General features: G+C 45.1%; 1 protein-coding gene across 7 annotated transcripts in view; it reads right to left on the bottom strand.

Annotated features, from left to right (window-relative positions):
- PPFIA1 (PTPRF interacting protein alpha 1) overlaps window positions 1–8,392 on the bottom strand; it is an 83,556-nt gene extending 75,164 nt beyond the window's left edge. For 6 of the 7 annotated variants that reach the window (XM_074336871.1, XM_074336873.1, XM_074336870.1 and 3 more), the window contains exon 1: window positions 6,739–7,002. In XM_074336871.1, coding sequence (XP_074192972.1) covers window positions 6,739–7,002 — 264 coding nt within the window. Of the gene's footprint in view, window positions 1–6,738; window positions 7,003–8,258 lie in introns of those variants that run through there. The other variant, XM_074336869.1, reaches the window with a different exon arrangement.
- Window positions 8,393–13,795: the final 5,403 nt, after the last annotated feature.

The raw sequence follows: 13,795 nt of genomic DNA, 5'->3' as shown, positions 1-13,795 counted from the left end.
GTCTGGGGCCCCACCCACAATTCAACCTAAACAGATACTGTTTTCTTGGTTTCATATACTGCAGTTCTCTGCGTGTGACATCTTTAAAAAATCTCGTTTGTTGCTTTCAAACAGACTTGATCTAACTGATATACAGAAAACACTGTATTCCCATCAATGACATTCTTTTCAAGTGCCCGAGGAATATTTCACAAAAAAATGAATATATGCTGGGCCATTAGGAAAGCTGAACACATCTCTAACGAATGAAATAATGCAGAGTATATTTAGGAATTGCTGTAGATTGACAGTTTATGTCCCCCCCCCACCAAATTCATTACCCCCAAGGTGATGGTATTAAGAGGCAGGGACTTTGATAGGTGATTAGGTCCTGAGTGGAGAGAGCTCCTTCACCCCTGCCATCATGTGAGGACAGTGAGGAGCTGGTTGTCTATGAACCAGGAAACAGACCCTCACCCAACATCGATTCTGCTGACACCTTGACCTTGGACTTCCCAGCCCCCGGAACTGTGAGAAATAAATATCTGTCGCTTATAAGACAGCTCGTCTATAGTATTTTGTTATAGCAGCCCAAAAGAGTTATCTTCATGAAATTAAACTAGAAATCAACAAAAAGATAACTAGAAAATCCACCCAAACACTGGGAAGTTAAGTGATACATTTTTTAAAAACTTTATGAATAAAAAATGATACAACAGAAAAATTTAAATATGTTTACCTAAAAGAAGAAAAATTTGGCTTATCAAAACTTAAGAATGCAACTAAAGCTGTGCTTAGAGGGAAATTTATAGCCTTAAATGCATATACTAGAAAAGAAGAAAGGCTAAAAATTAAGCATCTATCTCAAGAAACTAGAAACAAGTACAGCAAACAGAACACAAAGTGGATGAAAGAAAAAAGAGCAAAAATTAATGAAATTGAAAATAAATGTTAAATAGAAAAAAAATCAATAAAGCCAAAAGTTGGTTCTTTGGAAGCACTAATAAAAGTGATAAACCTCTAGCAAGAATGATAAGAAACAGACGAAGCACAAGTTACCAATATAAAAAAAAATTTAAAGGGGACATTACAACAGAGCTTTCAGATAATAAGGCTATTATGAACCACTTTACATGCATTAACTGGAAAGTTTGGGTGGCCTGAACAAATTCCTAGAGAAAAAAAATGCCTTACCTAAACAGATATAAGATTAAATAGAAAATCAGAAAAATCCTATTTCTACATAAAAAGTGTATCTGAATTTAAAGCCTCTCACAAAGAAAACCCTACACTAGCTGGCTTTGCCAATCAAGTCTTCCAAAAATCTAAGGAAGGAAACACCAGTCTCACAAGAACCGTTCCGGGAATAAACAAGGAACACTCTCCACCTTGTTTTATGAGACCAGAATAACCTTGATACCAAACCCAACAAAGACAATACAAGAAAGTAAAATTACAGACCCACCTCTCTCATGAAGGCAGATTTAAGAATCCTCAACAAAATAGTAACCAAAGAATCCAGTGAAAGAAGACTATACTGAAATCAGGTTGGGATTATTCTAGAATTACAAATTAAAAAAAAAAAAAGTAAAATCACCACATAAAAGAAAAATCAGGGCAGGCCCGTTGGCTCCGGTGGTTGGAGCCCCGTGCTCCTAATGCCGAGGTCGCCGGTTCGATTCCCACATGGGCCAGTGAGCTGCGCCCTCTACAGCTAAGATTGTGAACAACAGCTCTCCCTGGAGCTGGGCTGCCATGAGCAGCCGGAGGTCAGCGTGAGCTGCTGTGAGCTGCTACGGGCTGCTGTATGCTGCCAGGAGTGGCTGGTGGCCAGTGTGAGTGGCCGGCAGCCAGTGTGAGTGGCCGTGGGCTGCTGTGTGCTGCCGTGGGCTACCATGTGCTGCCATGAGCGGCCAGTGGCCAGCGTGAGTGGCCGGCAGCCAGCGTGAGTGGCCGGCAGCCAGCATGAGTGGCCGGCAGCCATTGTGAGCAGCCGGCAGCCAGCAAGTGAGAGGCCGACCATGCTGTGAGTGGCCGACCAATGACTGGGGACTGACTTGGGGGCTGGGGGGTAGAGCGCAAGGCTCATAACACCAACACGGGCCAGGGAGCTGTGTCCTACACAACTAGACTGAGAAACAACGGCTTGAACTGGAGTTTGGGGGCGGGCGGCAGAAGTGGGGGGACGAAAAAGAAAAATCAGTTGGTTGTCTCTGAAGATGCAGAAAACACTTCTAAGTTAATATATACAGAGAACAAATCGATGGTAGCCAGATGGGAGAGGGGTTGGGAGGTGGGTGAAAAAGGTGAAGGGATTAAGAAGTACAAGCTGACGGTTACAAAACAGTCACGCAGGAGAATGTAAAGTACAGCATAGGAAATATAGTCGATAATATCGTAATAACTCTGCGGTGCTAGGCAGGTTCCAGTCTTATCAGGGGATCACTTTGTAAGTTATACAAATGTCTAACCACTATTCTGTACACCTGAAACTAATATAATATTGAACGTCAACTGTAATTGAAAAAGAAAAAGAAAAAATTTTAAAGGAAAATTAATATAATAATTTAACTCATGTTTTTTAAAAAACTCTTAGCAAACTAAGAATAAAAAAGTTATACTTTGATAAAAATATCTACAAAGAGGCTACATCAAATATATGTGAAATACTGAAAGCTTTCCCTCTGATATTGGGAACAACACAAGGCTACCTAGTTTCACCACTTCTATTCCACACTGTATTGGAGATCCTAGCCTGTACAATACGGTAAGAAAAGAAAAATGGTTACAGCACTGGGAAAGAAAAAAAAAAAGAAACTGTCATTTGCAGACATAATTGTACACATAGAAAATACAAGAATTATTATTAGAAATAAATGGATTTAGCAAGTGGATACACAAAAATCAATTTTATCTCTATATACTAGTAATACATAATTTATAAAGATATAATTTTTAATGACATCAAAACATCAAATACCTATGAATAAATTAAACATGTATAAGGTATATATAGATATGTATATATAACTGCAAAATATTAAGAAAAATTAAAGATCTAAATAAATGAAAGGCTATACTGTGTTCATGGATTATAAAAGCAGTATTAAAAAGATGTCACTTCTCCCACACTGATCTACAGGTTAAATGCAACCTCAATTAAAATCCCACCATAGTTTCTGGGGAGAAATTGCCATACAAATCCTAAAATTTATCTGAAAATACAAAGAGTCAAGAGTAGCCAGGTAATCGTGAATAAGAGCAAAGCTGGAGGACTTACATCACCAGATACCAAGACTGACTTAATCTACAGTAATTCAGACACTGTGGCATTTGTGCAAAGATAAGAGAAAGATCAATGGAACAGAGGGGAGTGCAGAAACAGATCCATACATCTACAGTCGCGTGATGTATGACAGAGATGACACTGCAGTGCACTCGGGAAACGATGGTCTTTTTAATAAATTACTGTATTTTGCCGTGTATGATGTGTACTTTTTTTGCCCAGATTTGTGAGGGGGAAATAAGGATGCACGTTACACATGGGTAGTACTAATTCCGTACCTACATAATGTTTTTAATTCTTTCAGTTATGCTTATGAGTTAAAAGTGTAACTAGAAATCAATAGCGATATCCATATGCAAAATAATATCCTGGAATATGATAATCGATTTTGGACTTATGACAATCTTCCAACGATGAAGAGTTCTTGGCCTTCTATGATGCGTTAAGTTTGTTACTGTACACAAAATTTCTTGTACCTCTATCTGTTCTTGTGATTTGTAATTATTTGTTACATAAAATTTCTTGTACCATAATATGCTAAAAAATAAATGTTAAAATTCCTTTATAATACAAAAAACAAGTACCTAAATGTAAACAGATAAAAATTTGAATTAAAATATAAAAACGAAAGATTTTTTCCCTGAAAGTTTGTGCCAAAAACGTGGGTGCTCATTATACGTGGGAGCGCATTACACACGGCAAAATACTGTGTGTGAGGTCAACTGGATATCCACATATTTAAGAGAAAAAAAAGGAATATTGGCCCCTATCTTACACCATAAACAAAAATCAATTTCAGATAGATTACAGATCTAAATGTGACAGGTAAAAAAATAAAGCTTTTACAGGATAGTATCTTGATGAACTTCATGACACTGAACAAAGAGTATCAAGGAGGCTACACTAAAATTAAAACTTCTGTTTATCAAGACCAGTGCAAGAGTGAAAAGGCAAACATACAAGAATGCAAAAAAAAACCAAACTGCCATACATATATGTACTCAATATATAAAAAGAACTCCTTCAAATGAGTAAGAAACAAAACAACCCAATCCAAAAATGAGCAAAAGGCAATCATCTCCCAGGAGGAGACACCCAATGGCCGACAAACACACGCCGGGCAGGTCTGCCTCCGCATGTCGGGAGCTGCAAGTTCCCACCTTACGGAGGTCTTTCCACTCAACACCGACAGCGAGAGGGAAAGAACTGACAAAACCAAGTCCTAGAGAATTGACTGCTCACACTCTGCTGGTGCTGGTACAAACTGGCACCACCACCACCACTTTGGGCAGTGCCTACTGAGGCTGACCACGTGCACACTCCATCACTCGGCAACGTCACTCCTTTGAACACACCTAGTAAAAATGGTTACATATCTGCACCAAAACAGAAAAAAACAAAAACCAAAAAAACAAGCAAGGATATTCAGGGCAGCACTTGCAAAAACTAGCAACAACCCAAGTACCCCCAAACAGTAGAAAGAATAAATGATGGTACGCCCATGCATACACTGGCCTCCTAGACTGCAGATGACAATGAACAAGTGACATGAGACAACATGGATAGAGCTCACAAACATACCACTGAATCAAAGAGTCAAGAAACAAAATACACGTCTTACTTTATTTCATTTATATAAAGTTGACAGCACAAACCAATATAATAATCTGACAAAATAATCTGACAAAAGTCAAGAGCGTGGTTAGCATTGGGGGACAATTACTGGGAGTGGAGAGGAGGAGCTTCTGGGAAGCTTGGTAATGTTCTACTCCTTGTTCTAGGTGGTGGTTACGAGCGTGTGTTCATTTTGGGAAGCATTCAGAGATGAACATTTATGATTTGTGAATTTTTCTGATGTATATTATAGCTACAGTTTTTAAAGTATATTATTACTTGGCTACATAATGTGCCAGAAGTACAAATGCACTTACTTTACTCATGTGTCTGTCTGGTTACACTACTGGCCACTGAACATGAGACAAAGAAAAGGGAAGGGTCCAAAACACGTTTACCTAATGGTTCCTGTTTCTGCAATGCTGGACTCAGGTGCTCAGGCCATGATGTGAACAGGTGACATCACCGCATTCTCTACTCAATGAGGCATTTCCAGGTTACCACACTGAGCAGTAGCTAGAAACAAATCATTGAGCAACTGTCTCACCCCACTGGTGTGACACCCTGTACCGCGTGAGACCGTAGTGTAGAAAACGCCTGTCCCTTCCTTGTTATGTCCTGTGCTCCTTCTTTCAAAAAACTACCTTATCAAATACCTATTTGATTATACTTGAGTACGTGTTCCTTGAATTACGTTAAAACAAATACAATCACATACACACACACAGAAAAGATTTACAAACACAATTAAATCCAGGTAAAAGATAATTTGGCCAATCCTTTTAAGCTTCTTGTAATAAAATGTGACCTAAACAAACTTGGTAATTTAGAAAATAAGAATGAGAAAAATCTTAATGATTCTCTGATCCAAAAAAGGGAACATTACTGCATTGACATCAAATTATTGTTGCTAAAAAGGAAATCCAAATGCTTGGCTTATCAATCTTTCACGAGGACTGACTAAAGCCAAGAAACGCATTAAGGCTAGTAATTATTCATTTACTAATTTACCACTGCAGCCCCACCATGAGACTATCAATGTATGCTTATTCAGGTCTACCTGGAAGCAAAGAGGCACCTCTTATGAATAAGTAACACGGCACCTAGACAGCTCATAAACACCCAAGTACCCTTCCTGTCTCCCACTATGCTCTGTGCCATTAACCTTACATTTCAGTTGACACTTTCTCCCTTCACCTCTCATTAAATCCTCACTCAGCTCCATAAGAAAAGGCTTTGAAACACTGGGCCAAATGTAATATACTTAGATGAACAACTCCAGTGTGATTCTAAGCTTTATAATTCTCATCTGCCAAGGAGAACGCTACAAAGGAATCCATCTCCAGTATTCTAGTCCCTAAAACAAATTTGATTTACAAAATGCAGGTGTTCTGATAAAGGTAGGCTGTAAAAATATTTTTCCTGTGAAACCAATCCTATTTGTCCATTGAATGTCATTAGGAAACTGGAAATACAAGATACAATCCATGGGAAATACATATTTAGCACCAAATGCCTTAAGACAACAATCGAAAGGCACCACATAGCTGCTTCATGGCCCATTTTCAAAAACTTTGGAGAACCATCCCAAATCTAGGCAGTTCCTTCTGCGGCCTCGAAGAAAGGAACGCGAGTCATGAGGTGTTTTCACACAACTTAGAGGACCACAGAGTTTGTTCCCCCTAAGTGTAATCCTCAGGACCTTCATGTATACGTGACTGACTTACAAATGCCAGAACCATTTCACAAATGATTATGTAAAATACTCATCTAAAATATCAACACCAAAGAAAATGACACCGTAAAAAAAAAATTAGTGAAAAACAATGTGTAAAGCTGCCCGTGAAAAGCATCCATACCTGTGGAAGTGCAGTGTTGAGCTGCCTCTGCAAGGAATCTCTTTCATGACCAACCTCGTGTAATTTCCCCTGGGTTAATGCCAGCGTTTCTTGAGTCTCTCTCAGCGTGTCAAGAAGACGGTCCCTCTCCTCCAGCATGGAGACCATCAACTGTTCAAAATGTGAGTCTGCATCTGGCTGCGAAGGGGAACCGGACCCATGGCCCCCACTTCCTCCTGGGGGGCCTTCTGCTTCACTGATGGTCGGCATCACCTCGCACATCATCTTGAAATGAAAGACCCAGACTACAGTTACTAAGTGCCTCTCCCACAAATCTGCAAATTTACACCCATCTGTAGCTAAAAAAATGAAAGGATGACGACCTCTTTATTCTCAGGTCTGACAATTATGCCCTGAACATCAACAACCTGGGAAAACATACACACGCAAATCCTAAGCGATGGGACACACAAGATAAAGGAAGACACAAATAGACAATAATTCAAGGAAGGGGTAAAGACCAAAGACTACCCCTCACATAAAGAACAAACCCTTGGTATTTTGTTTGCAAGGCTGTACTTCCAGTTGTTGAAAACAAGTGTGCTTCTGTAACCTATTTTTTTTCCTATTTCCCGGTGGGGGAGAGAAAGTCAAAACACATGCCACCCAATCACTTTTCAGGAAAAGCACAGAAGGAGCATACAGCCAGTAAAACTGACAAGTACAAAACCCATCAGGCATCTTACAGGAATGTGTGCAGTCAGCTCCTGGGAAGAACTGACGGCTCCCTGAATTCCGGGCTGGGTTTGGGGCGCCCCAAAAGGGCTGGATTCGTTAAGGGTTGGGAGAGGAGTTTTTCAACGGCTTTCGTGGTTGGTCAGACAACCTAACTTATGTAAGTTAACAGACAAAAAAAAAAAAATTCCACAGTGGAAATACAGCAGGTCGATGCAGCCGAGGACGGCTGGAAGGAAGGAAAAGTGAAAGATGAGATTACGCGAGGCTACTAAGTGTCTCAAACACAACGGTGGGGCGAGGAGCGAGGGAGCGGTTCCCGAGGCTGCGGCGCATCCCGGGCTTGGCGAAGCCCCGAGGGAGATGCCCACGACCGCGCACCTGACGCCGAGAACCTCCAGCCCACTCCCACCCGCCCTGGTGCTGCAGGGACCCCAGAGCCCCGCCGGGATGGTGAGAACCACCGACAGCAGCAGCGCTGCCTACGTGAGGCTCCCAGCGGCCACAGGTGCTCGCCCCCGGCGCTGGGGGCAGCCGGGCGCTGCGGTCAGGGCTGGGGGCAGCGGGCGGTCCCGACAGCCCGTCCCTGAGGGCAGGGGCGCGTCCCCCGGGAGTCCGCGGGCGCTCGCAGGGCGCTCCCGCCGGGCCCGGCGCCGCGGGCCTCGTCCCCGGCCCCCGCCCGCCACCCCCCGCAGGGCACCCTTCACCCCGGGCGGACACTAATCGGCCGCGCAGCCGCCGCGGAGAGGGCCGGCGCCCGGGGCTCCGCTCCGCCCCGAGCCTGCCTCAGTCTCCCGCTCCCTTACCTTGCTCGCCGGCGGGAGCGGGCGAGAAGGCTCCGCGGCGGCTCGCGGGCGGCCGCTCGCTCCGGGCGAGCTCGGAGCCCGACGAAGGCAGCCCGCGCCCGCGCCCGCCGCCCGCCCCGCGCCCGCGGCCCCGGGCCCGCTGCCCCCAGTCACTAAGGCCGGCCCGCGGCCGGACACTGGAGGAGTGCAGGAGCGGGCCCGGCTGCGCGACGCCGGCGTCAACGTGCCCGACGTCGGGCGCGACGGCACAGCGTCAGCGCCGAGCGCCGCCGACCCGCCCCGCCCCCCAGGAGGGGCGACGGGGAAGCGCCGCGGCGGCCGACTGCGCAAGCGCCGCCTCCCCAGGTGGGTGGGCTGCGCCTCCCGGGCGCCGATTGGATGGGCGCGGCCGGAGCCCCGCCCCTCCGGGCCCCACCTGTATGGGGTCGCCTCGGCCCAGCAGTGGCTTCGGGCACTGGTCCTCGCGCCCCATCAGCATCTTCCACCTCTGGGCTTCCCCAAACTCTCCAACTACGGCGCGGGGACGCCAAAGCCATCACTGAGCGTCTACTGTGCATCAGGTTCTGAGCCAGACACCTGCCCAATGTCACGTCTACACACCTTGTGGGAGAGCGCGCCCGGGCGGAAGTCACCGGCTGGCAGCAGGTCGGAGCCCGCGGTGTCACCTCCAGAGCCTCCTGGGAACTGAGCCTTCAGGACTCGGAAGGACGCGGTTTCTACGCGAGACCCACTGGCCGCGCTTCACCTGCTGGGCGGCAGAGAGGCAGCGTTTGGTGTTGGGGCTTCTGGGGCCGTGTCGAGAGGCAGGCCTCGGAGCAGGCACGCCGGGTGCAACTCCCAGCACATACTTCTCCCTGCGGTGTGCGCCTGGGCCACTGGGGAATTCGTCTGGGACTCACCTCGTTTCTAGGATGGGAAAGTGATGCAGACCTACCCCAGGGCTGGTAGAAAAAACAGAACATATGCAAAGAGCAAGGAGTCGAGAACCTGGCTGGGGAGGCGCTCTGGAATGGTAGTCATTTTTATCCGTCTCAGACATTTCTACACATATTCATACTTATCCTTATGCAAACTTTTGAAAACATGAGCCATGTGCCAGTCCTGTGCTGGATCCCGCAGATACGGAGATTAACAAATACAGCCTTAATAAATAAAAACAGGTGCTCGCCCCTCAGGATCTGACTCCTGGAGCACAAACTTTTCACCAACCAGCCAGGGCATTGTTGCCAGGCACCACTGGGCACCGTCCAGCTGTCCGTGGTGGGGCAGCCAGCAGCCCCTGAACTAATCACGTTTAAGTAAAGGCTGCTTGGAAGGGTGGGTGAACCCTTTGGATTCCTTGATTCTCCTTTGTGAGCCCAGCAAGTCGAGATGCTACCTCTGATTGGCTTTCTCGCCTCCCAGAGTCCAGGACCACACCTTTTTCATTCATGTCTATTCACTCAATATTTAGTGAGTGACTACACATACATACGAATTTGCACCCCTGAGCCAAGGTCTGAAACAGAGGAAAGTTTCCGGCTCTCCAAATATGTACCAGCTGAATTCATCCCGCTCATATTTGCACCATGCTCCTAAAGTACCTGTCTCTTAAGAAATCGACAAAATACCAAAATTTAGTTCAACAGGGCAGAATGTTCATTTACATCTGAATGTTTGTAGGGCACTATGAGCCAGGCATGGCCTAGGTTTGGGGAGGACAGAATTAAGGCATCACTTCCCCCCAGTTCACAGCCTGGAAGAGAGAAGAGAAACAGACTATTGCAATGTTTGTCCTATGAACACTGTGTGACTGGTGCTGTGGGACCTTAGAATAAGAAGGAGCAAACGCTCCAGCTGGCATCACCAGGGCTTCGCAGAGGAGAAAACATTTTAGCTGGTTCTCGAAGGATGAGCAGTTTCCCCAGCAGGGAAGGGAGAAGCCCGTTTGGTATACCTCCAGGGAAATGCGATCCCAGATTTCACTTTTCATTCATTCATTCATTTATCCCTCCCCCCCCCCCAATTGCAAAATCAGTAAGAGGAAAATGGTAAACAACCTAAATGGTCAACAATAAGAGATTGGTTAAATCACTGCACTTCCAAATGACAGAAAGCTTGGTGACGTTCACAATTATATTTTAGATAACTAGCTAATGACAGGCAAAATTCTGTATCTTGATTGTGGTGGTGGTTACAAGACTATATGCATTTATGGAAACCACAGAATTCTACATTAACATGTAAAATGTGTCCTATTTTTTAAAAATGGGAAAAAAACTTTTTTAAAAACAGCAAGTTACAAACAAGTATACAAGGTGTGATCAGACAACACAGTGAATGTTTAAATTTTAAAAAATTATTACAGTAAAAGACACATTGACATTAATCCCCCTCAAAACACTCCCCCTCACTTCAAACACACTTATCCCATGTTCTTGCCACTTTCTGAAGCAGTTCTGGAAGTCCTCTTTCCTGAGTGTCTTTAGTTGCGCTGTCGTGGCTGCCCCGATGTCCTGAATCGATTCAGACATTTTCCTTTCATGGTCATTTTGACTTGGGAAGAGCCAGATGCCACATGGTGCCACATCCAGTGAATAAGGTGGATGAGGACACACTATAATGTTTTTATTTGACAGAAACTGTCTTATTCCAGAAGCGATATGTGACAGAACGTTGTCATGATGGAGGATGATTTATGGCACACTTTAAAACACACCTTCTCTTAACCGTAGCTCACATCTGACTGATTACACCGAACAAGTTGAAACTTGCCACACACTGTTCCTAAGTTTCAATGTGCCATTTCCCATATTTCTGGCTCTGCCCCAAAGTCAAAATGATTCAGGACATCGAGGCAGCCATGACAGCACAACTAAAGACACTCACTAAAGAGGACTTCCAGAACTGCTTCAGAAAGTGGCAAGAATGATGGGATAAGTGTGTTTGAAGCGAGGGGGAGTATTTTGAAGGGGATTAATGGCAATATGTATTTTACTATAATATTTTTTTTTATTTAGACATTCACCATATTGTTTGGTCACACCTTGTATACAATGAGCCCAAATTCAAAAAAGAAAGCAGTCTGTGTTTAGATGAAGCATGTATTATGTAAAATTTACTTTGTACATTAAAAACTCTAGAATGTTGTTAATCAAAATAATAGAATTTTCAGAAAATGAGTTTTACATGAAATGAAATATTCTTGAAAGTGAAATTAAATTTTAAGTCTCAAATTTGTAAAAGAAAAACATACATCTATATGTGAAGATATTGTTACTATATGCAATTAGTGTTTTATGTTTCTCTGTATAAACATATATTTTCTTGGAAAGAGATACATCAGGATGTTGGCACTGGTTGCCTTTGGGTGGGATCGTGGGTAGTTTTCATGTCCTTCTTTGTGCTGCTCTGTACTTTCTAGATACTTTATGGCGAATGTGCATTGTTTTTATTATTGGGGGGGGGAATCCTACAAGTGGCACTTTAATAAAAACTAGGCAAGAATGAACCATGGAGAATTGCTCAGGGAGCTAAAATGACTTTTCGGTGTCGTTGTGTATACCACCCAGCTAAACTACCTCCCAGAAGTATTTATCTGAACAACACTGCAGAGATTGGGAGGCTTCCGTATAAGCTTCAGTAGGGAAGACAATGAACATGGAAAAAAACCAGAAGAAAAGCTAGTTCTTCTGTTAAAGTTTTGGTACAGAAAATAGGGTAATATGGGTGGTGAGGGGTAGAGTTTATTACTATGCCTAGGGTTGTGTCTTCACAAATGTGCTGCCAGCCTCGGCTCTGGATGATGTAGCCGGTTGTCAACTTTGGGTATGACCCGGGCCACCTCTCCTTTCTAGAGAGGTAGGCAACTCACAGAGGAGGGTTCCTGTGAGATCAGAGTGTGTCACAGAGATGTGGATGTGTCTCAAGTTTATCTAGATTATGTAAGCAACCTAATGATGGTGGCGTGACAATGCCATTCGGGGAAGTTCTGAGCTGGGAGAGCAGTGTGGGGGTGGATGGTGGGAGATGTGGTCCTCCCTGTAGGAGGAAGAGACTGAAACCAGAGAGGCAAAAGGGACTTGCCCATAGGCACTGGTTTGGGGTAGAGATGGGACTGGAGCCTGGAGTGAACCGAGGGCTCCTAGTTCCTGAGTCCACCCCGCTTGGGTTTGCTGTGTACCCTGCTAAGGTGGGGGGTCGGGAAATGACGGGAAAGGGAAAGAGAGCTACCATTTGACTTATTAATCTCATTTAATTCTCAAAATAATTCCCCACGTGGGTTCCTGTATCTTTCCAGTTCGCAGATGAGGAAACAGGTCTGAGTGGCCACTAAGCAGGGGAGGTCATCAGCCTGAGTATTCCAGTTTCCAAGGCAGTTCTATGTCTCATGGTCAATCAGTTAACTGAAATTTTGGACCATCAATGAGCCTGTTGGGAGTGTGCTTGGTGTGTGTCAATCCCCAAGAACATGGATGAGAAAATCACATTTGCAGAGCATTTTACAGAAAAGCCCTTACCCGTATAACCTCACTCAATCCCACATCCTTTTGTGGAGAACACTGAGACTTGCAGAGAGGAGATAATCTGCCCAACACCCCGCAGCCTATGATTTGGTAGAAGCTGGGGCTTGAACCCAAGACTGGCTCCAGAGCCAGGGGTCGTGATGCTACATCCAAAGGTGTCCCCAGACCCCCAAGGCTGGGACAAAACCCCTGGACCTGTGCCGGGCCCCCAAGGGACTGGCCCCCGATGCCCACTGAGGGTCTGTGCTGCCTCCCGGCCGCCCCATTGTCCCAGCACAGTACCCGTATCCCGCCCGAGAGCGTCTCACAGCCTCCCATACACGGGGGATGATTTCTGTCCCTTTCATTTATATAATTATGTTCCAAAAGCAAGTCATAAGCTTCCTGAAACTTGCTTCTCTGGACGATTTCATTGCATTCATCAGACGGGACAATCTAATAAAAATGCCCAGCTATTGTGGGGAGAAGGGCCCAGAGGCAGTTCAAATTTCCTGAGGGCTGAGCCGAGCCCCAGCTCTTCCCTTAACCTTGACTCAGGCAAGGTATGTAAACCATACGAAGACTCAATCTCCTCATCTCTCAGATGGGGATAATAAACACTAACTACCACTCTGGGACATTAAAATGAAAGGGGACAGCCCTGGCACCCCACCCCTGTGGTCCGGTCACCATGTCCCTCTTTGAAAGTCACTTTCACACAGTAGTTATAAAGGTAGACTCTGGAGCTGGGGGGCCTGCTTCACATCTTGGCTCTGCTTCTTTTGGCCGTGGCTGTGTACTCTTAGGTAAGTTGGTTGACCTCTCTGTGCCTCAGTTTCCTCATTCCTAAAGTGTGGATGATAGTACTCATACACTGGCCGTGAGGGCTAAGTGTCTGCAGAACGTCTGTACAGTATGACTGATGGCTATTGTCACCCACAGAAATACCTTTTATTTGGGCGGTGCCCATCTCCCCTGAAGAGAATTGGGATTGGTCTGCGTCTGCTGGCATCTTGTACACCTGTGTCCCGATAGGCTAAGAGAGGGCCTGGG

This window comes from Rhinolophus sinicus, linkage group LG06, assembly GCF_036562045.2.
Source record: "Rhinolophus sinicus isolate RSC01 linkage group LG06, ASM3656204v1, whole genome shotgun sequence".
Lineage (NCBI taxonomy): Eukaryota > Metazoa > Chordata > Mammalia > Chiroptera > Rhinolophidae > Rhinolophus > Rhinolophus sinicus.
Note: the sequence above shows the minus strand (reverse complement) of the source record. Positions and strands in the feature narration are given on the sequence as shown.